The 23525-nt window shown below is 40.4% G+C and overlaps 1 protein-coding gene across 2 annotated transcripts in view; it reads left to right on the forward strand.

Annotated features, from left to right (window-relative positions):
- The first annotated feature begins 1202 nt into the window (after positions 1 to 1202).
- Positions 1203 to 23525, forward strand: part of LRPPRC (leucine rich pentatricopeptide repeat containing) — a 115485-nt gene continuing 93162 nt past the window's right edge. Inside the window, exons 1-3 of one of the 2 annotated variants that reach the window (XM_027865255.1) lie at positions 1203 to 1388; positions 17018 to 17220; positions 20725 to 20847. In XM_027865255.1, the coding sequence (XP_027721056.1) occupies positions 1237 to 1388; positions 17018 to 17220; positions 20725 to 20847 (478 nt within the window). In that variant the 5' untranslated portion in view covers positions 1203 to 1236. The remainder of the gene's footprint in view (positions 1389 to 17017; positions 17221 to 20724; positions 20848 to 23525) is intronic. The other variant, XM_027865256.1, reaches the window with a different exon arrangement.

The following is a 23525-nucleotide window of genomic DNA, read 5'->3' on the forward strand; positions in this document are numbered from 1 at the left end:
AAAAAGAAAAAATTCCAGATATAGACCCTGACACTATGGGGCTCTTTCCTTTTATAACATTTTTAAAAATTCTGAGTTCCAGATTTTCTCCCTCCTGACAGCTAGTCCCCCACCTGTTGAGATGGCAAACTATGAATACATGTACAGTCATGCAAAACATACATACACACGTGTGTACATGCATACACATACACATACACACACACACACACACACATATATATATATATACATATATCTCCCTTTCATAAATGTTATTCCATTCCAGCAATCGCGCAGGGAGGCAGGCACCCCACACGGCCTAGGATGCTTGAAGGCAGGTTTTTTTGTTTTTTTTTTCCCTCCTTCTCGGATCTTAGCACAGTGCCTGGCACTGTAGGTACCAGCGAGCAGAGTGCTCTATAAAGACTTGACTGGATAGTGGTGCAGAGGGCTGGATTTGGAGTCAAAAAACCTGGGGTTCGAATCCCCTCTTTCCCACTAGCTTCTTGAATAAGCTTGGTTAAGTTACCTAACCTTCCTCAGCCTCAGTTTCCTCGCTAGGTGACTCCTAAGCTCTCCATCAACGTCCTCCCCTCTCCCGGTAGAGAGACCCGAGGCTCACAGTGGGAGGTCGAGGGACTGGCACAAGGTCATCCGATGCCCCCTTCGGGGTCACAGTCAGACATCTCTTCACCCATGGGAAGACAGGTTATTTGTGGCCGTGGGAGCCTCAGATATAAAACAACAACCACTGACACGGCGCTCTCAAAGTTTACAGAGCGCTCTCCTAATTTCTCTGGCAGGGCAGAAATTCTGTTGAGGAAGGGGAGAGAGGGAGAGAAAAGTGGCCCACTCCGGGGTCCCTCCTGGTCGGACGTCACCTGATTTCCCAGGGTTTGCAGGCCGTTTGGCCCCCAGCAGCCACCTCGCACGAGCCAACCCCTTCCGACCATACCATCCACACGCCCGTGGGGGAGAGGGAAGGACGGATCATAGCTCCGACCAAAATGAGCCGCGAGACGTAGCCCCGGTCACGCAGCAGGAAAAGGCTAACAAAGGCAAGGAGGACAGGATTTCCGAATCCCCCTCCCCTAGTCTCCACCCCATCCTTCGATCGGCGCCCCTCCTAGCCTAGACAGAGTTCCTCCCCCCTGGCTGTGAACGGTTGGTCTCGGCCGCGCCGGCTCTCGTTTGGTCACGTGCTCCTCCTGTACTCTGCGAACCTGCGGGAGTGAATTACCGGGGGACAGAGATATGGCAGCTCTACTGAGACCGGCTCGCTGGCTCCTCCGTAACGGGGCCGGGTTCGCCCCGCTCCTCCCGCTCCCCCTGCGCCACCTCACGGGCAGGGCGGGCCTCCCGCGTGCTGCCGCCGCCACCCTAGCGTGCCCCAGGTCTCTTGCTAGGTGAGTGCTCGGGCAGGTCGTTCTCCCCTGCTGGGTTCCAGTAGTCTCCCACCCGGGGATTCCGTGGCTCGAGCTGAGGGTGAAGAGGTCTAGACTAATGCCGCCGCCTTCAGCCTCCGGGACTCCGCGTGGGGGGCGCCGGAGACCCTGCAGGCGTCTTAGCCATTGACTGGGCCTCTGCGCCTCCGGGAAGGTCAAACAGCCACATGGTTTCCCTGCTGGGCGGCTTGGCCACGCCTCCTCCTCTGAACCCGCTTCTCCTCCCTTTGCCGCAGCGGGTGGGCCGGGCTGCTCCCGGAGCTCTCAGCCTGCTTGGCGGGGCCCGCTCGCCCTCCCCGGCGGAGGGCTCGCGAACGCTCGGGGCGCCAGTCCTCGTGCGGGGCTCTGCTTGGCTTCGGGGATTGTGGGAGAGCTCCAAAGCGAGGCAGCTGGGGGTGCGGAGGCGGGAGCCAAGTTTCGGGGTTCCCCTTTCCTTGGGGTCGCGGCGCCGGGCGCGGAACCACGTGTGTGCTCGTAGCGCGGGGGCGCTGGGAAGCTTCCGGGAGAGCGCGGGCCTGGCGGGCGCTGTCTCTTTAAATCTCTCAGGAAACGCGCCGCACGTGGGTATCGTCGGAGCCGGGAGGTTGGAATTGGGGAGCTTTGCGCCCCGGGCTGGCGTCCGGTCCGGCCCGGCCTGGGAAAGCGGGGACCCCACGGGAACCCCCCAAAGCCGAGGGGCTCACCCAGCTTGGAAGTTCCATGGCTGGGTCACAAAGGATTAGTGTAGTGGTGACTCCAAACCCAGCACCTTGTCTGTGATGATGGTAACAGTAATAATACTACTGCAATTAATAACGAGCATCTGCCTAGCGCCTTAAGGTTTGGACAGCGCTTACAGACATCTCATTTGATCCTCTCCGCAACCCTGGGAGGTTTGGGGCTATTAATAGGTACCATTTTATATAGCACCTACTGTGTACCTGGCAGAGTGCTAAGCAACTTACAGTTATTTCATTTGGTCTTCACAACAACCTTGGAAGGTAGGCGCTATTATTATCCATTCCCCATATTCGTTAGCTTTTGTGTAGACCTACTATGTGCCAGGTACTCTGCTTAAGCGCTTTACAGTTACGGTCTCATTCAATTCTGACAACAACCCTGGGAGGTGAGGGCTACTATTATTTCTGTTTTACACATGAGGAAACTGAAGCAGACAAAATTTAAGTTACTTTCTTCATAAAGCTGGGATTTGTTTGAGGCAGGATTCTAGAGCTTACTTGACTAATAAGTTAGACAACCTATCCTCTGCCCACCTGGCTGCTTATAGAAACGTCTCCTCTTCACGCTTCCCTTCAGGTTCCCAGCTAAAATCCCACCTTCTGTCAGTTTATAAACACTTAACCAAGGCCTACTATGATGCGCCAGGCACTTGCTAAGTTGTGGGGATGCCCACAAAGAGTGCACAGTGTGATCCGGTGGGACAACAAGCAAACATAAGTACAGACAGGCTATATGTAGGATCAATAGGAAATAATTACAAGAGGGAAGGCACCAGAGTTAAGGGGCTGGAATTAAGACAGGATTGTAGTTAGGGCTTAAAGAAAGCCAGGGAAACCAGTAAGCAGAACTAAGGGAGAGCATTCCAGTATGCAATAAGTCTTTTCCTCTCTACTCTAATCTTAGTACCTTCCTTCTGATGATTGTCTCCAACTTATCCTGTATATATTTTATTTGTACTTAGTTGTTTGCATGTTAAATGGTTCAAATGGCACTGGAGTCAAGACTTGAGTTCAAATTTGGCCTCAGATGCTAGGTGTGTGACCTTGGGCAAGTCACAAACCTTTGCCCTAGTTTCCCTAACTGCAAAATGGGAATAATAATAGCACATTTGTAAGTATCAAATGAGATGCTATTTGTGAAGCACTTAGCCCAGTTCCTGGAACATAGTAAATGCTATCTAAAACTAACTATTATGTTGTTGTCTCACCCTATTAGATTGTGAATTCCTGAGAGCAGGAACTGCTTTTGCCTTTCTCTGTATCCCCTTTGCTCACTAGAGGGCCTCTCTGGGGGGGTCAGGAAAATGTCTTTTCAGCTTCCCTAACCCATACTAGCAGTGTAAACCTGTGTAAATCATTGAGGCTTTCTTTCAGTGTCCCCAAAACACTTTGTTTCAAAGACCCCTTTGGCAGTCTAAACTGTGAACCCCTTCAAAGAATAAATGTTTTTCAATGCATGAAACAAAACAGTAAGATTAGAAGGAAACCAATAGTATTGAAATAGTTATCTATATATGTATTTTAGGAACTATCAGACTCTGGGTTAAGAAATCCTGTTCTCAGAATATGAAGTGCTGATAATTTCGATGATGAGATTTGAACTGCACTGGTACAGATTAATATGAGACTAAAAAGCCTAGCTCTAAGGCTGGATTTGGACCCACGTGTTCTGGAAGTCCCATTACTCTCTCCACTCACTTTACCACTCTGCCTCTGTAGATGGAATCATAGAATACACAGCAGTATTTGTTTTTAATTACAAGATATCCTGTGTACGTGGAGTCTTTTTTGTCTTTAAATAAATCCTTATATTGAGCATTTTTGTCCTATATTTATGAGGGATACCCTATAGGACCTTCATGTGCTTCTCTAAAACTTGTGCTTACATTCTTAATATCTGATTTTTTTCTATTCAACTTATGCAATTATAAGGGAAGAATAGGGATAAAGATAGCATTAGCATCTCCACTATACAGATTAGTTAATTCAGAATTAAATTCCCTCTCCATTAATTGTCAGATCTTGGGATAATCTGTTTTCTCCCCATTAAAGTGCTTTTTTTAAAAAATTATTTAAAAAATTTTTTATTTAAATATAAGAACATGCAAAACTTATTTCCATATTGGCCATACTGCAAAAGAAAACACAAAATAAAACAAAAAAAATAAAGACATTTTAAAAGTATGCTTCAGTCTGCATTCTGAATTCATAAGTTCTCTGGAGGTGGATGGTATTTTTCATAGTGGGTCCTTTGGAATTGAGTAGCAAAGTCTTTCACAGTTGCTCATCTTTACAGTATTACTCCTGCTGTGTACAGTATTCTGGTTCTGCTCACTTCACATTGCATGAGCTCATACAAGTTTTTCCAGGTTTTTCTGAAACCATCCTGCTTGTCATTTCTTATAGCCCAATAGTATTCCATCATAATCATATACCATAACTTATGCAACTATTAATTAATGGGCATCCCTTCACCATCTTTGCCACCATCAAGTGCTTTTTATGAAAGAATAGACTTCTTTCAGCTCTTAAGATCATAGAATGTAGGACAGATAAGCATTTATTAAGTGCATACTATGGCCAGGCACTGTGTAAAACCCTGGGGTTAATCATAGGAGCAAGCAAGAAAGTCCGTGCCCTTAAGGTGTTTACATTTTAATGGGAGAAGAGTGTTGAAAGAAGGAGCCGTGGAGTACTGAACTTGCATCATGATGGATGGAATTGGCCTAGACAGGCAGTTTTCTGGGACCTGAGCCAAATAATGGGTGAATCTGGCTTTTTTTTTTTTTTTTTTTTTTTGGTGAGACAACTGGGGATTTGGACTCAGGTCCCCCTGACTCCAGGGCCACTGCACCACCTAGCTGCCCCTAGTGAGTCTGGCTTCTTAGAGAGAGCGTCCAAGGTTTGCTAGGAGGGAAATGAGGATGATGGACAGAGTGCAAGCAGCAAGGTGTGGAGATGGAAATGGACTTGACTGTAGAGGTAATTCTCACATGTTACAGATGAAGAAACAGAACAGAAAGATGAGTGAGGTGACTTATCCAAGAATACACACTGGCCATGTCTGGATTCAACACTAGGTTTTCTTACTCAAACCCAGTGCTGTTTTCATTGAACCATGATTTTGTGGTGGTATACCCTCCTAACTACAGGGGAGGCTGAGACTGACAGATCTCTGGAGCAAGAGATTCTAGGCATTCTGCATTACTGTGGTAAGCCCCTGGGAGTAGGAGGGAGTTAGTGGGCTCAGGCCAGAAACGTAGCTGATCTGTAGTAAGAGCTGGCCTATGAGTAGCCCTTGCACTTTCATCCTGAGTGACATGTAGAGACCATGTCTCAATTTTAAGAAACTTGAGATAGAAGACTTGGCCAGTGATTTCATAGGTATAGGGAACTTCCAGGTAAGGAAACTCACTTTACCAATACAGTTAGGTCCTTCTCTGCAACTTAGAGTCTTAGCTGTCTAAAGCAGAGGTGTCAAACGCAAATGTAATTAGGAAATATTTAGCAAAATAAATAAAATACAATTAAACAGATAACACTGCATGTTAAAATTAAGACAGTATGATACTGGCAGGTCTTGACACCAACACCTAAAGCAGTGGTGTCAACCTCGAATAGGTTCCTGTTGGGTACCTATTGATTTAGAAAACTACAAGTTAATATTAATCTATGTTTTATTGTATTTTTATTTATTTTGTTAAACATTTCCCAGTTGCATTTTAATCTGGTTTTGAGTGTACTGGAGAATGGGCCAAGAGTTTGACATCTCTGATCTAGAGCAACAAAAAGTTAAACAACTTGTCTAGGGTCATCGGAACTTCCGTCCAGGTCTTCTTGGTTTTTGAGGCCAATTCTGTATTCATTACACATTTCCTTGCTTTTGGAAGGGAATCTGGTAGTTTTATTTGAATGGAGACTGGCAGGTGCTACCAAGCTAGAAGGGCTTAGAATGGTGCCCTGCAGTCGTGATAGGCCAAAGGAGGGATGGATGGAGAGGCTCAGCACTAAAAGGGTGATAGGAAGTTGACTGTTTTTTGGCTACTCATTAAACTATCTTCTATTTTCAGTCTCTCCAATACCTGCATGGTTGAAGTATTTCCACATAAAGTTAATTTATAGCCAAATACATACCCCAGCATTCAGCATTTGTGTATATGTATGTCCTGAAGGTTTGCATTTTTCAGCTCGGTTACTACCCGTGAGCAGTAGATCAGTGCCAGAGGAACTGAGATGTTAGTACTGCTGATGACTCTCAAGATGGACTTACTTCTCCAGTTCTATCTAGGTTCACATGTCCAGTTGCCTACTGGGCTTCTCAAACTAGATTTCCTGCATACATCTTAAACTCAATGTGTCCAAAACTAAACTCATTCTTTCCTTCCTCCTCAGCCCCCTCTCCCCCCAAAGCCTCCCCTCTTCCTAACTGCCTGTTTACTGTAGAGAGTGCCACCCAGGCTTGAAACCGGGTGCCATCCTCAACTTTTCACTCTCTCACCTCCCATATTCAGTCAGTGTGTGTCTCCTCTGACATTGCCACTAACTTGGTGCAGGCCTGTCACCTCACACCTGGACTGTTGCAGTAGCTTTCTGGAGTTTATGTTTGATCTGTTTGTAATGGGACGGTTAGACTTCTAGAAGGCTTTCCCCACTCCAGTCCGTTCTACACTCATCTACCAAAGTGGACTTCCTAACTTGCACCCTCTTTATAAACCTCAGTAGCTACCTGTTAGCTCGAGAATCAAATATAAAATCCTCTATTTGACACTTTATAATGTGGCCTTTTTCTGCCTTTCTAGTCTTCTTATACCTTATTCCCTGCCACCTACTCTATGGTTGAGTGACACTGGTCTTCTTACTTCACAAATAACTTATCACCTGACGGGGCCTTTTAATTGGCTGACTCCCAGGCCTGGAACTCTCTTCCTGTCTCCTGGCTTCCTTTAAATCCCTGCTAAAATCTCACCTTCTGTTACTAGCCTTCTGATCCCACTTAATGCTAGTGCATTTCCCTCTTGATTATCTCCAATTTATCCTTTTTCTGTCTTGTTTGAACATAGTTGTTTTCCTTTTATCTTCCCCATTAGATTGAGCTTTTTGAGAGCAGCCACTGGGTTGTTGTTTTTGCCTTCCTTTGTATCCCCAGTACTTAGCACTGTGCCTGGTACATAGTAGGTGCTTAATAAATTTTTGTTGACTAGTAACATAAATTTTGTTACTAGCTTGTATAGAGAGTAAATGTCTAAAATTTGGAAGTTGGCCTTTCAGTATTGACTTTTCTAGTCTGTTTTTGACCTTTAGAAAGTTATTTATTTAATGCTGATAGAGGTAAAGAAGTCTAGATCTACATTGAGGTTTTGACTGACTTCTTATGGCAGTAATAATTGCTTTAGTCCAACATAATTGTGAACAGCTATTGTGAAGTATTTTTTTTTTAATGTGCTGCTTCATTTCTGCAGTCTATTTTCATATTTTGGAAAGTAACAGTTGACAACATGATTTAGTCTTATCTAGCTTAATGAATGAAAAGATACTCGGTTCATTATCTGAACCAAATTTTAATTCCAAAATGTATCCTCAGATTTCTGTGCCTATGGCCAAGTCACAAACTTTGTTGGAAAGGCTGTCAAGGCCCAGTTCTTCCTTGGACAAGACTGCTCAACAAGTGGTCATCCAGGATATATTTGAAGATCTTTAAGGATTGTTACGAAGGCTTTTCTTCTGTGGAACCAGAACAGGCTTCTCTGCAACTTCTGTTTGTCCCTGGAAGTAGTTCTCTGCTTGCTCTTTGCTTCTCAGTTCTTCTCTTTAGTCTAGAGCCTTCAGTGATGACTGGGTTATTTTTAGAGCCCTTATCTTCCTGGTGGGCCCCACTTTCCTGCCATGGTTTCAGGGTCTTGGTTTTTTTCCTAATGTTTTTTGGATGCCCGAGCAGCACTCGGGCATTCCATCGCTCACTCTTCCTACTTAACATGTCCATCTCCTTTTCTGGTCATATACATACTTAGAGAAGAGAATCAGTTTGGAATAGCCACTGGACAATTTGGTAGGGAGTTAATCAAGACTGAATACAGTAGAAGGATCTCCATGTAACTGTGAAGACAGAGTTTAGGTTAGATAGCATGAAGTTTTAGGGATGCCAACCAACAAAATTTAGTAATCAGTAGGCAATTAAATACCTGCTATATACTAGGCACAGTGGTTGCTAGGTCTCTAGGGCTGCTGAGACAAAAGTGAACTGGTCTCTGCCTTCAAGGAGTTTATAGTCTATCTAGGGAGAGAATATGTATGTGTAGTGATATATGCAAAGGAATTTTTGGGGGGGAAAGGTATTATTAGTAGCTGGGGGTACCAGGAGAGGTTTCATGTTGAAGGTAGCATTTGACCTGAGGCTTGAGGAAACTAGAAACTCTTTTAAGAGGCAGAAGTAGGGAAGGGAGTACATTCCAGGCATGGGGTACAGCTCATTGCATGAAGACAGGAACTGGAGCATTATGTTTGAGGAAGAGTAAAAATGCCAGTTTGACTGCACTATAGAGTGTGCGAAGGGAAGATAGTACCAAGGCTGGAAAGGTAGGTTGGGACTAGGGTGTGTAGGGCTTTAAATGACAAACAGAAGAGTTTATATTTGATCTGTTTGTAATGGTGGGGCCCTGGAGTTGGTTGAGTAGAGGAGTGAAATCTAAGACCTGCACTTTAGGGGAATCTCTAGAGGAGAGAGACCCGTTAAGAGGCTATTTCCATCATTCAGTTGAGGTAATGAAGACCCCAAACTAGGAATATGGTTGTGTAAGTGGAGGTGTATATGAGAAGGGAGATGCATGGGAGAGGTGCCTTGGAGTAGAAACAAGATTGAGCAACTGCCTGAAATAGGAGGTTTGAGTGAAGATGTGGGCTTGTGAATGACGCCATTGAAGGCAAAGAACAGATTTGGGAGAAATAAGGGGGGAAAGGTGGAAGGACACATTGCAATCTCTAGTAGAATTTCAGAGCTCACATCTTGTGGGTGTGGAGTGGTAGTTTCAGGTGACATTTGAAAAATCTATGGTGTGGTCTAAGGTGTAATTACTAGGTAGAAATGGAAGCTGGTGGGAGGGTTAGAGATTAGATAGATAAGGTTGAGAATAAGAGTAGAGATGAAAAAGGATTTTTTTAGGGGTGGCTCTACATGACAAATTAGGGCAGCAGGAGGTTGGGATTTGCAAACTGTAGTACATAGGCAGGAGTTTGTATGTGAAGAGGGCTTCACATTAGCAAATTAACAGTGAAAACAAAAGAAAATAATCTGGAGAGCTAGAGCTAATACTGTGTAGTGAAAAAAGGCTTAACCTAGGATTCTGAATCTTGTTCCCAGATTGGGGTCTGGCCAGTACAGAGAATTTTGTTACCTGCTAATATTTAATATCTTTTTGAACAGTAACAAATTAAAAAATACATTTAAATTCAATAGCATGTTTCTTTGTTAGAAGATAGAGAGGAGAGAGAAAAATTAATTCCAGTGTGCTAAAGGAATTTAATTTTAACAGAATAAACTAGATGAAACTTTTTTTTTTTTTTTGGTGAGGCAGTCGAGGTTAAGTGACTTACCTAGTGTCACACAGTAAGTGTCAAGTGTCTGAGGCTGGATTTGAACTCAGGTCCTCCTGACTCCAAGGCCAGAGCTGCCCCAGATGAAACTTATTTTAATCGATCTATGACAATAAATGACAATCTTAACCCATTAATGACTATTTTAAAGACAAAAAGTTCTTTCTTATCCAAGTTCTATCCTAAATCCTCCATTAACAGGTTTACTCAACATGCTAAGGTCTTTCCTTAGATCTGTTGTATGAATGAATCTTCTGGTCCCTTGGGTAAGTTCCTACCTTGGCCCACTTCTTTTGTAATCATTAACTTTCTGATCTTCTTTATGCTGCTCTTATGCAATTACAGTTGACTTTAAAGGCACCCCAACTCTAAAGAAGGTTACTGGAAAGAGTAATTGAATGCTAAGTGAAATTCAGAGTGAGGAGTATAGGGAGGATTAGGATGTTAGCAGGAGACTAGGTGCTCATAGTGAGTCAGTGAGTTGAGAAACAGGGTATGTAGGTAGTGAGGGAGATCTACAAGGTTGGAGTTCAATGAAATACCAGTATGGTGATCAGATGGAGCACTTGTTCAGGAGAGAAGGATGACAAGGTCCGTAACCTTCTGTTCCATACCACCAGCATCTGACTGGCCAGTCCCTTGGAATATTGGGGGGAGAGGGGAAATGGAATTTCTCCTTTCTCCTCAAGTCATCCAGAAGTGTGAGCAGGGCTAGTATGACTTCTGAGGCTTTCCTCCTCTCCCTCCAAGTTTCTTTAAAGGCTCTATCTAAGCCTTTTTTTTTTTCTGAAATTAAAGATAAAATGTAAATGTGAGAATTAACACTTTTGTGTGAGTGACTGTACATTCCCTCTCAAAAATCCTCAGCTAGCTGCCATGCAGCTTTTGCTTGAAGACCTCCAGTTAGGGAGGAGCCCACTACTTTTTTTTTTTGTTTTGTTTTTTTGGTGAGGCAGTTGGGGTTAAGTGTCTTGCCCAGGGTCAAGTAGGTGTCAAGTAGGGTCTGAGGCTATCATGCATCCCTCTTCTCTACACCTGGAACTGCGTCCTGTAGATTTTCTTGCTTCACAGAGGATTATGTCACTTGTCTGTTATATCTTTTATTTTGAGAAAGCCTAGTCCTTTAAAATATCCTTGTAGTCCTCAATACCCGTGTGAGGACAGGAAGTTTTTTTTTATTATTACTTTTATTTTATTTATCATATATAGCGTATATTTTATGATATCATAATATATTTTATTTTATTATTTTCATTGCTGTATTTGAGGAAATTGAATGATGGATATGTTAGCTTGGTGAAAACTGTATCTAAGTTTAGCTACTTGTAGCTTAATGGATTTAGCCTTTTGACTTCTAATTAAATTTTATGGACCCACTTTTTTTTCCCTTTAAAGTTATTGACAGGTATTTTGTCATCAAAATGTCTAAACGCTTTTTTCATCTTTTTCTTTTTATACTTGTATAAGTCTCAAGGCTGTAGTCTTTTGGCCCTGCCACTTTTCTGGGTACATAATGAATAACTTGAGGGCCCCACATGATTCTTTTATCATTATCACTTTGGCTAGTGCTTGAGAGGTTGACCTAGTTGTGGTACTCTAAAAGAAATACAGCTTTACAAAAAATATTTAACTGTGAGTGTATGTTCAGGAAGGCTCATAGAGACACTTCCTTGAAAATCTATAATTAACATGACTTTCATTTACCATAGGGAGACAGGTTTCTTGACTGAGTTTGGTGAAAACTGGATCCTGTTTATGCCACTATTAAAAGGATTTTTTTTTAATTGTAGGTGACATTTATATAGCACTTTAAAGTTTGCGATGCACTTTACATAAAATACTTCATTAGATCTTCATAACACTTTAGCCTTACTAGGGATATGATTATCTCCATTGTACCATTGAAGAAGAGCCCTTTAAGAGGTGAAAAAGTTGCTGGTTGTTACTAAGTATCAAAATTGGGATTCAAACTTTGCTCTCATTGCCTAAGACTCCAGCAATTAGCATCACATAGGATAAAAGATGTGCCTTTAAGAGGTGAAAAGTTGCTGGTTGTTACTTAAGTATAAAAATTGGAATTCAAATTTTGCTCTCATTGCTTAAAACTTTAGCATCACATAGGATGTTTTGTTTTGTTTTGTTTAATTACTACTGGAATAATATTAATTTGCATCTGTAAAGTCAAGTAAGCAGGTTTAGCCATCCTGTTTTTTCCATTGCACGAATTCTACCAAAATTTCTTCTTAATCAGAGGCATTACTTTATTCAGCTCAATGGAGATGAATGTTTAATGATTACATATCATCTTTGATCTTATGCCTTTTTGGGTGTCTGAGAACATCAATTTGCCACATACCTGTGGAAGTAAAACATCTTTTAAAAAAGTCTTTTTTAAAGTTTATTTTGTTAAATATTTCCCAATTACATTAAAAAAATTTTAACATTCATTTTTAAAAAAATTTTTGAGTTTCAAATTCTCTCTTCCACCCTTCCTTCACCCCTTTAGAAGGCAAGCAGTATATTGATTATACATGTGAAGTCATGCAAAATAAGATGTGCACGCACACACACACACACATATGAAAAATAAAATGAAAAAAATGTGCTTCAGTCTGTACTGTCTCTGGAGGTGGACACCATTTTTCATCATGGATCTTTTAGAATTGTCTTGGATCCTTGTCTTGATCAGAGTGGCTAAGTCTTTCACAGTTAATCGTCATTACAATATTGTGTACTGTGTACAGTATTCTCCTGGTTCTGCTTTCGTCACTTTGCATCAGTTCACATAAGTCTTCCCAGGTTTTTCAGAAACCATCTTCTTTGTCATTTTTTACAAAACAATAGTAGTCTGTCACAGTCACATACTACAACTTGTTCAGCTATTTCCCAGTTGATGGTCATCCCCTCAGTTTCTAATTCTTTGCCACCACAAAAAGAGCTGCTATAAATATTTTTGTTCAGATAGATCCTTTCCCTTTTTTTTGATCTCTTTGAGGTACAGACCTAGTAGTAGTATTGCTAAGTCAAAGGGCACTTGCAAAGTTTTGTAGCCTTTTGGGCATAGTTCTTAATTGTTCTCCAGAATGGTCAACCAATTCACAACTCCACCAACAAAGCATTAGTGTCCCTATTTTTAAAGGAAAGCTTCTTGAAAGTTGCATAGAAGTAGAATGTCATCTCCTTGAGGACAAGAAGTCTTTTCTTGTTTTGTCTTTGTAGTCCCATCTTATACTGGCCGCACGCCGACCTTCTGCCAGCCGTACGCCGGTACCCACTTCTCTTATAAGAAGCACACTACCAGAGTCTTACTCACACCCGAGTCTTCGGTCCTCAGCCGGATCACCACACAGAGACGAGCCATCGGGAGGCGCCAACACCAGAGCTTTATTCAGAGGCCAACACAGCAAGCCATCATAGCAAGCCCAAGCAGCAAGGCCAGAGCAACAGGGCAGGAGCCAGGGGAGAGCGCGTGTGTGATCTGACCATGCTTGTTCCTAAAAACCTACCAGGCCCCTCCTCCCCAGCCCGCTTACTAGCCAATGATTGTAGGGTCAGATACTGGAAGGGGCTGTCTGAGTTTAGCACACCAAGGGGGAGGGAGTGACGTAGGAGGCCAGGACCGGATATAGGAAGGAGGCATCTGGAAATGGCGCATAGACAAGAGTACGTGACCTAGGAAGTCAGGCTCAGACACTGGGAGGAGGGGTCTGGGTCAGTGCTGCACAAAGGGACCCAGGAAGTCAGGAAGGTCACAAGAGGCGACTGGGGATGACGTTGCATATAGGGAGGGGACTAAGCAAAGGGAACTCAGTCCTCTGCCATCCCACTCCCACGTGGCACTGCCCCTTGCCTCAGGAGCTCAAGCTCCAGCTACTTCCTTGTACCCAGCTTATCTCACAAGCACTGTCCATTGCCTCCATTGCCTCAGGGCTTCTCCGTATCCAGCCCATCCCAGTTCACCATGACTGCCTACCACAGCCCCTTCCTCAACTTCCAAAATACCCAGATCTTACCCTACTCTTGCCACAACGCCCAACCTGGTAGCTGCCAACATCAGACAGTCCCTCACACCATCTCCTAGCATAGTACTTCGCACATAGCAGACACAGAGTAACTGTTTAATTTAACCTGTTATCAGAAGTGGTGAGTGTATTGATGCTTTAAAAGCACATGTCAAAATGTACCATCTTTGCAAATACCATTAATGTCTTTTCATGCAAATTGTAGGCTTATGTAGAGTTTGTCCCCTTGTAAAGGGGCATCGGAGAGGAGTTCAAATGAGATTATGTATGTGCTGTGTCTGAACAGTTCACATTTATACAGTGCTTGAAAAGCATTTTCTTCACGACAGTCCAGTGAGTAACAATTATCATTCTCATTTTTTTGTTTGTTTGCAATTGGGGTTAAGTGATTTGCCCAGGGTCACACAGCTAGTTAAGTGTCAGGTGTTTGGTCTGAGGCCAGATTTGAACTGTGGTCCTCCTGACCTCGGGGCCGGTGCTCTGTCCACTGTGCTACCTCACTGCCCCTATCATCCTCATTTTTACCAGTGAGAATACTGGGGATTGTGAGAAGCTGAATGGCTTGCACACATCTGAGGCAGTGTTTAAAACCACGTCTCTTGACTGTTTCATCTACTGACCACACTACTTCTTACTGTGCTATGCTGGGGTGAAAGACGGCTCAGACTCCAGTTCCTCTTCCCAAGGAATTCATTTAGTAGTAAATACAAGATAAGTTCTTAGTAAGACTAGTGCCAAGTGGAATATGGTGGACGTGTAAGAGAGGTACAAATGAAGTGCTTGGAGGTGTCCAACAGATTTGGAAATTACTTATGGCTTGAGAGGAGGACTAGGAAATCAGGGAAAGCTTCATGGAAGAGGTGGTATTGGCGCTTTGTTAAAAGGCTGGGTGCTATTTCTGCATGTATAATTAGAGCAATGGGTAAACTCCAGGAGCAGGGTGTGGTGTGGGCAAATTGATAGAAACAGGAAGGTACCAGAAGACTTCAAGGACGATGAATAGTTTAGTTTATTGAGAGCATAGTGTCTCTTAAAGCGAAGAAATTAGATGAGGCTGGAAAGAGATTGGAGCCAGATTGTGGAAGGCAATGATTTCTGAGGCTTTATGATGTAGGCAAGCATCTATATTTTTTTGAGCAGGAGAAAGACATGATCCAAGTTGGACATCAGAGAGATTACTCTGCAAGCAACTTAGGGAGTTACTGGAGCAAACCAGTAGCAGTAGAGATGCTAGTTAGAAGGCTGTTTTAATAGGCCAGGTGACAGATTATTAGAGTCCAAATTAATGTTGTCAGTGGAAATAAAAAGGAGGGATACAGCTGTGGGAAATAGTGTAGAGTGTGAATCACCATCACTTGGCGACTGATTGGATTTGGAAAAGACAAAGATGACTGAATTTGTGGAGTGTGCAGGGTCAGCAATGGTGCCATAACTGAAATAGGAAAGTTAAGGGCAGATTTGGAGGTGAGAAGGGGGGAGAAAAATGACCAACTTTGTTTTGGACAGCCATTAAGATATTCAGGACATATAGTTCATAAATGAAATGAGATAAATACTCAAAGTAGGAAAAGTGTCTGCTGTTTGGTCAAACTCAGAAACTAGTCACTGATCTGTACATAAGTATCCCTTTGGGCCACATTGACTTAGAAAACCATGTATTAACATAATCTGTGTTCATTGTATTTTTATACCTAAAATATTTCCCAGTTACATTTTAATTTGGTTCTAGCCAGAGTCTTTGGGTGTAGAACACAAAAGTCCTAGGTGTGGAATCAGAATTCCTGGGTTTGAGTTCTTGGTCTGCCATTCATTGGACTTTTCCACACTCTTGACCCCACTTTCCTTCTACTGTAAAACGAAGAGGCTGAGCTAAAAGATCATAAAATTCTATGTTTAGAGGTAGAAGAGACTTCAGAAACTTTATCTAATCTAGCCTAATAGTATAGACAGGAAACTGAAGCCTAACAATGGTGAATGACTTGATCAAGAGTGAAACCAGATCCTCTGATTTCCACCTCCAGAGCCCGTACACTTTTCAGTTGTACCACGCTGCTTCAAACTCCTTGCCTTCTTTTGCATAAGGGAGCAGAGGTTAAAGGGAAAATATTATGGTGTAGAAACAAAACGCAACAATAAAACTACTTAAAATTAAAATTCCTTCTGAGCTACCAGAATCCCATCCTTATACTCATTTTCCCTCTAAGCCAGAAGGATCCATTCCCTCTTCTCTCATCTATCACCCAGGAGAATGGGGAAGATACAAAGATCCCAGGTGCTCTTAACAACATGTGCATAGAATGTTGCTGTGTTTTTACTGCCTGTTTAGCTAAAATGCTTTTATTTGTCTTTATGTAGCACTACATTCTACACTTTGAAGATTATGAATTTTTTTTTTTTTGGCTAGGCAATGGGGTTAAGTGACTTGCCCAGGGTCACATAGCTATAAGTATTATGTGTCTGGGGCTGGATTTGAGCTCAGGTCCTCCTGAATTTAGGGCCGGTACTCGATTATGAATTATCTGAAAGGTGCTTACATATTAGGAAAATCTTGTTGTTAGAATTCTTTGTATTTTGATTTTCCTAAAGCTATAGAATCTTGAATAATTTTTTGGGGGGCACCTAGTTGGAATTGTCCCGTTGTTTTTAGTACACAAAAAAGGAATGAAAGAAAAATGTAGTTAAAAATTTTCAAACCTGAATAACCTTGAAACAATGCATAGTTACACTTTTATTTATGAAATGATGTGTTAATCTGTGCTAAGAAGAAATTGAAGTTAATTGTCAATGGAGGCTAAAATTTGGCTCCGGTTTTCTCTGAAGAAGCAGAAAGGCAGACAAACTGTTTATCTCAGGTTCCTATTAGAGGAATGAAAGTTTTTGGCACACCTCAGTTGTTCACGAGCTAAAACTTGGGTATTGAGGACAGGTGGATGGCTTATGACTCACTGAGTAATCAGAAACTTGGGCATATGTAGTTTTTCAGAATCACTCAGCAATTGTCCAATAAATATTAGGAAGTACTCCTGAGTGTATTTTCACACTTTTGCCTTTTTTAAAAAAAGTTACAAGTCTAATATCTTTTAGGCCAATTCATTTGAACCAGTTACATTTGAACACTTTGGATACATAAGTAAATTTTATAGTTTAAATGTTATTTTAAAACCTTCTTGTTGTATTTATTTATTTATTGTTTGGCTAAAAAACACTAACTGGGTGGCTAATCTTTGCTTTGGATGTTAGCTAATTGCTGTTTTTTATTTAGCAGACCGCTGATCAATGAAGCCAGCTTGTATTCCACTGTGGCTCAGAAAAAGAGTGATCACCACGAAGAATCTATTTCCACGTACAAAAAACAGATAGACCAGTTTGATTGGGCATTGACAAGGCTAGATAATTCTGTCCGAAGAACCGGGCGTATCACTAAAACCCTTCTACAGAACATTTTTCATGACATATGCAGATCAGGTAATAAGAATTTTTGTTCCCTAAGTTGACTTTTGCCAAAGGTGGTTCTTTTTAGAAAAGCTTATTGTTGTGCAAATAATTTGACATTTTGAATTTTCTCTTCAGATTACTTACATATTTGTAACATTTATAAAAAAATGGAATCTAGTATACATTGGGTTTTTTCCTATTGGACTAGAATTTGTAATAAAGTCCAATAAATAAATTGTTTTGGAAAATATTAATACCATATACTCATCCTATTTTTTTATATCAGGTTGTGTTTTTGTTTTTTAAGAGGCAGTTTCCTGTTTGTTTGAAGTTACACTCTGAATTCCTCAAGTTGCAAGCTCAGCAGAAATAAAGCATGTAAATGTAGTCTTTATTAATGAAAGAGAAAAGTTCTGACATGTTTATGTTTAAACAAGTATTTATTAAGTATGTGCAAGGCACAGTGCTGAGTGCTTCTTTTCAACCTCACAATAACCCTGGGAGACAGGTGCTTTTACTGTCCTTATTGTCCCTAAGGTAGACAGAGGTAAGTGGCTTGTCCAGAGTTATTATCCAGCTATAAGTATCTGAGGCCAGATTTGAAATTTGAACTCCTCTCTTAGTCAAGTCCAGGGCTCTATCCACTGTGCTATCTAGCCATCTCCTTATATTGTGAAATTTTTTTTTTTTTTTGATGAAAATTTTTGTATTATTGTGGTTTTAAATTTTTTTTTCTAAATTTATTATTGATATCTTTTGGCTTTATATCATCTGCATTTCTGAATAAATCCTTTTCTCAACTTCTGAAAAATCCCTTATAACAGAATTTAAAAAGAGGGGAAAAACAGTTCATCAAAAATAACCAGAGTATATGCAATACTATACAAAGAAGAGAAGAAAATGTTCTTTCTCACCTCTTCTCAAGGCCAAGCTTTGTCATTAATAATTAATACTATGTTTTATTATCTTGAAACAAATCAAATGATTTTCTAAGTGGAGAATTTTTACTCTTCTCCCAATCCAACAAACATTTATTTATTTATTATGTTTTCCACCGTTACTCGTTAAAACAACTTTTTAACATTTGGGGGTTTTTTTGCGAGTTTTTTTCTTTTTTTTAAAGTTTTGAGTTCCAAATTCTATCCTTCCCTTTCCTCTACCTTCCCTGAGATGGTAAGCAATCAGATATAGGTCATACATGTGCAAGCATGTAAAACGTTTCCATATTACTCATTTTGAGCAAGAAGACTCAAAATAATGAAAGAAAGTGAAAAGTAGCATGGTTCAGTCTGTATTCAGACAGTATCAGTTCTTTCTCCAGAGGCTGATAGTATGCTTCATCCTCAGTCCTTTGGGATTGTCGTGGGTCATTGTATCGCTAAGAATAGCTAAGTCATTGGTATTACTGTGTATAATGTTCTCTTGGTTCTGCTCACTTCACTTTACATCAGTTCGTGTAAGTCCAGGTTTTTCTGAAATCATCCTGCTTGTCATTTTTTTATAACACAATAATATTTCATCACAATCATATGCCACAGCTTGTTTAGCCATTCGCCAATTGATGGGTATCCCTTCAGTTTCGAATTCTTAGCCGCCACAAAAAGAGCTGCTATAAATATTTTTGTACAACTCTGTCCCCTCCCCCCCCTTTTTTTGATGTCTTTGAATTATAGACCTAGCAGTGGTATTGCTAGGTCAAAGAATATGCACAGTTTTATAGCCCTTTGAGCATACTTCCAAATTGCTCTCCAGAATCATTGGATGAGTTCACAACTCCACCAACAGTGCATTGATATCCCAATTTTCCCACATCCCCCCAACATTTATCATTTTCCCTTTCTGTCATATTAGCCAATCTGATAGGTGTGAAGTGGTACCGCAGAGTTGTTTTAATTTTTATTTCTCTAATCAATAGTGATTTAGAGCATTTTTTCATATGACTATAGATAGCTTTGATTTCTTTATCCGAAAATTGCCTATATATTTAAGAAATGAGGGCTTTTATCAGAGACACTTCCAGCAGTCATTTATTAAATGCCTACTTTGTAGTTGGAGATACCTGTCAAGAAGCTTGTTAGGTGTATTGGACCTCTGGAGAGAGACTAAGATTAGATATATAGGTTTAGGCACCATAGGATCATTGGACAATGATGAGCTTACTGAGAAAGGGTGTAGAAGAGAAGAGAAGAGAACTCAGGAGAGACTCTTACGATCTCCTAAGAGGCACCTAAGCTTAGGGAGTAGGACATAAATGTTTGTGCTACAGAATAGACTGAGAAGGACGCTAGTCTAAGTTGGTAGGAGTAAGGACCAGAAAATGCAAGAGGGTGAGTATTGAGTGCTCAGGACATTTATGGAATGTCTTCTGTTTCTAGAGCACTATGTGACAGGTGCAGGATGACTTAATAGATTTACATGAAATCCAAGCGAGAGAGAATACATAACAAATTGCTGTATAGAATAACATCTATGATCCATAATATCATTGTGGCTTAGAATTTGCACTTGTGAAACAAGATTATCTCCTAAGGTTAAGAACACCTAACCCATAGTGTAGGACTCTTTTACAAAGGATACCAAAGGAGAAGGCATCAGTGATAGATATCCTATAACTGGACTCTATTAAGAAAATTCTTCCTATCTTTTTTTAACAGACCTATCTAAAGGTGACTTTTGTCTTTATTAGAAAGTTATATATGTAGTTTAGAGATTAAAGATAAATCAGTTCTTTAAACCTGCAAACATATACTTCGTATCATATTTATTTATTTCTCATTACTTGCTTGTACTTAGTTTCTTTTGGAACAAAAATTCTTTTTTTTTCTTCTGGCCTTTACTGGACTTTTATTTACCTTAAAATCTATTTTCTAACTATTTGGACTATGTGGATACTGGCCATTCTATAAAACTTTAAGTGAAGGCCATAGAGATATAAAATAGCTAGCATTAATATAGTACTTTCAGGTTTACAAAGTGCTGATTCTCACAACAGAAACAGAGGCTTGAGGGAGATGATAAATCTACTCACATGGCCATCCTGACCCCAGGTCCCAGGGCTCTGTGACTCCTCTGGCTGCCTGGGGACCAGGATGAAAGGGAAGGTTACAGAACATGAAGCACGTTGGAAGATCCTAAATTGCTGTCCAGCTTGGTTATTTTAAGTCCTGCTTGTGCTGATTGTGATAGCTCTTCTTAAGGAAAGTCAGAAGCACTGAAAATGGGATTTCCAGTATTTTTATTGGAGGCACAGTTTCAAGGTCCTAGACCCCAATGGTGAAATAGTTGTAGTAAAAAAAATTAAAAATACAATCTATGACATTTAATAAAGAAGTTTATGTGGTGTGGTTTTTTTTTTTGTTTTTTTTTTTTGACATAACCATAGCATTAACAAAAAAATTTGGTAGGCCAGAAAATTTGGGGGAATTTTCAAGTTGGTGGCTAATTTTTATGTTTTGTTTTTTAAATTGATATAGCAACTGAATATTGTTTCTATTACCATTTTTTAAATTTTGTTAAATGTAACATTTATTACAGGAAATCCAAGTAGTAACCTGGCTTTGCTTTTGCTGCGTAGCTGCGGCTCTCTATTACCGGAACTAAAACCTTCAGAACGAACAGAATTTGTCCACAGGATATGGGACAAACTACAACAGTTGGGTACGATTATTTCAATATATAATTCACATGTGGGATCTTATAGCTATTGTAAAGTATTTTTTCCTTTTATTTTGCTTAAAGAGCATGGTTCATTAAATGTGACGTATTTAGATTTTATGGTATCTTATTTTTCATTTAGGGAGTTATAGTGACATCTAGGGGCATTCATAGTAAAATGGAAAGAAAATTGGATGTTGGAATCACATTTGCATCATATTACCTATCAGTTCTGAATATGAAATACACTTTTTCACTTGATTAGTGAAACTGCTTCTTGGAAACATTAGGTTTTGGAATAACCTGGACAAATATGATCATGTTACAGTTTGGAGAGATGTCTTCTGAATGAAATTAAGACTGGCACTACACAGTAATATAGTTACACAGTAAGGAAGAGGACTGCTTCCTTTAACACAAAGTTAGATATGTTGGAAATTAACATAGTGGGGACTTTTCAGTGTCTAAATTCTAAATTCTAAAGTGATAAATATTTGGGTCTCTTGAGGTCCCTAGGGTAGTAGGTCTCAACCTTCTTTGAAGATGAGAAGAACTCTTAAATTTGAAAAAAAATCTCAGACCTCCCACAGGACAGTAGTTGTACTGTTAATATCCATTGATTGAGGAAATTCACAAAGACAAAAAACTACTAGGAACTCAGCAACATGGTCTACTAATATTTGAAAAATGGTAATAGCTATATATGTTAGGCATTTATAGTATAATCACAAATTCTCGTATGAAAGGGATTTCAGAGGTCTCCTCTTCCAATACATACCTGAGGAAGAACCTTTTCTACAGTGTAATCTACAAATGGTCATCCAGCCTTTACTTGAGTATTTCCTGGTTGAGGGAACCCACTATCTCATAAGATGACCCATTCCACTCTTGGAATGTTCTGATTGTTAGGAAGGTTTCATAAGGCCTAGATTAGACATATTTTGTCTTTCTCCTTCTTCCACATAAAAACCCTTCAAATATTTGAATACAAGTATCACATGGCTTCCTAAGTCTTCACAGGAAACATCCCCATTTCCTTCCACCTGTCCTCACATGACATTATCTTGAGTCTCTTCACCTTCCAGATATCTTTCCTTTGGTTTTTCTCCAAAAACCAAACACACAAGATGTAGTCTGACCAGGACAGGGTATAACAGGGTTTATCAGCTCTCCCAACACAAGCTCTGTACCTTCCTCTTTGAATACAGATGCAGAGGGCATCCAGTTTTTTGACTGCCTTGTCCCATTGTTAACTCAAATTGATCTTGTTATCAACTGGAACCCCTTCCTAGGTCTTTATCAGTTGACCTATTGCTTCAGTATAGTGGTTCCATGTTATTGCAAAGTTGATTTTTTAATCAAAGCCTAACATTTGTTTTAAATTTATCCCTATAAAATTTCATTTTAATATACTTGGTGACCACCAGTGCATTTTAGGATCCTGACAGGATTCAGGTGAAAGGAATAGGGAGATGAGAAGGAGAAGAGAGAGAAAGAAAAACAAGAGGGAAATGTGTAAGACTATGCACATATATGGCAAGAGCTAGTTATATCCTTCACCTTTGACCATGGATTCCCTCCTTTCTATTGAGTCTGTGGACTTTCCTTAATAATAATTTTCATCCTTCAAAACTTGGTATGACCAAAAAGAACCTTTGTTCTTGATCTGATTCTCACCAGTAAGGAAGAACTGGTTGTTGGGGTAGAAATAATGTGAGCCTTGAGGAGAAGTGACCCATTAATCTTAGAATTTGTAATAGAGAGAGAAATCTGACATGTACTCCAAATTTTTGAACAGTAGATTTCAAGAGGTTTAGAGCAGGAGTTCTTGACCCTCTTTGTATAGTGGTTCCCTTTGGCAGACTGGTAAATCCCATAGTTCCCTTCTAAGAATAATTTTTAAAAATTCATAATTAAAGGAAATGCCAATTTTCAGTGAGAGTTAATGAAAATAAAGATGTAATTTTCTTTTGCATCCAGGTTCACAGACCTCTGTTTTAAGGTACCTGTGCATCCTAGATTAAGAACCCTCGGTTTAGAGAGATGATAAATCGGTGTAGTTAACACATTAAATAACAGAGTCTGAAAATATCTCATCATGCTGGAATGTTGGTCTAAATATAATAAGATGGAATGTAGTGTAATAATGTAATAAATGCAAAGTCTGAACTCTTGGGTTTAGAAAATCAACTACACAACTAACTATAAGATACAGTGGCCAAACCAATTTACAGTATCTTAGACTGCATGAAAAATTTCAGGACTAGGGAGATGACAGTTTTATACTCTGTTGGTCAGATAGCATCTAAAGTATTGTGTTCATTCCTGGGAATTCATTATAGGAAATTTAAACATTGCAGGAAATTTATAAGCTGGAAGGCAGTAAGGATGGTGAGAGGAACCAAGATCATATTATTTGAAGATAAGTTGGAAAAACTAGGGATATTTGTAGTCAGAAGAAAAAGAGGGAACCTTGGCAGAAAGAAGCATGAAAACTTTAAGTCTTTGAAGGGCTGTCATGTGGAAGGTTTATTTTTGTTGTTTAGATTTTCTTTTTTATTAATTTCATTATAAAGCATTAAGCACCAGGCACTGTGCTAAGTGCTGGGGATACAAAAGGAGGCTATAGGCCCTGCCCTCAAGAAGCTCACACTCAAATGGGGGAGACAGCAAGCAACCAA

The sequence above is a fragment of the Vombatus ursinus genome, unplaced genomic scaffold (assembly GCF_900497805.2).
Source record: "Vombatus ursinus unplaced genomic scaffold, bare-nosed wombat genome assembly UNPS02014778.1, whole genome shotgun sequence".
Classification (NCBI taxonomy): domain Eukaryota; kingdom Metazoa; phylum Chordata; class Mammalia; order Diprotodontia; family Vombatidae; genus Vombatus; species Vombatus ursinus.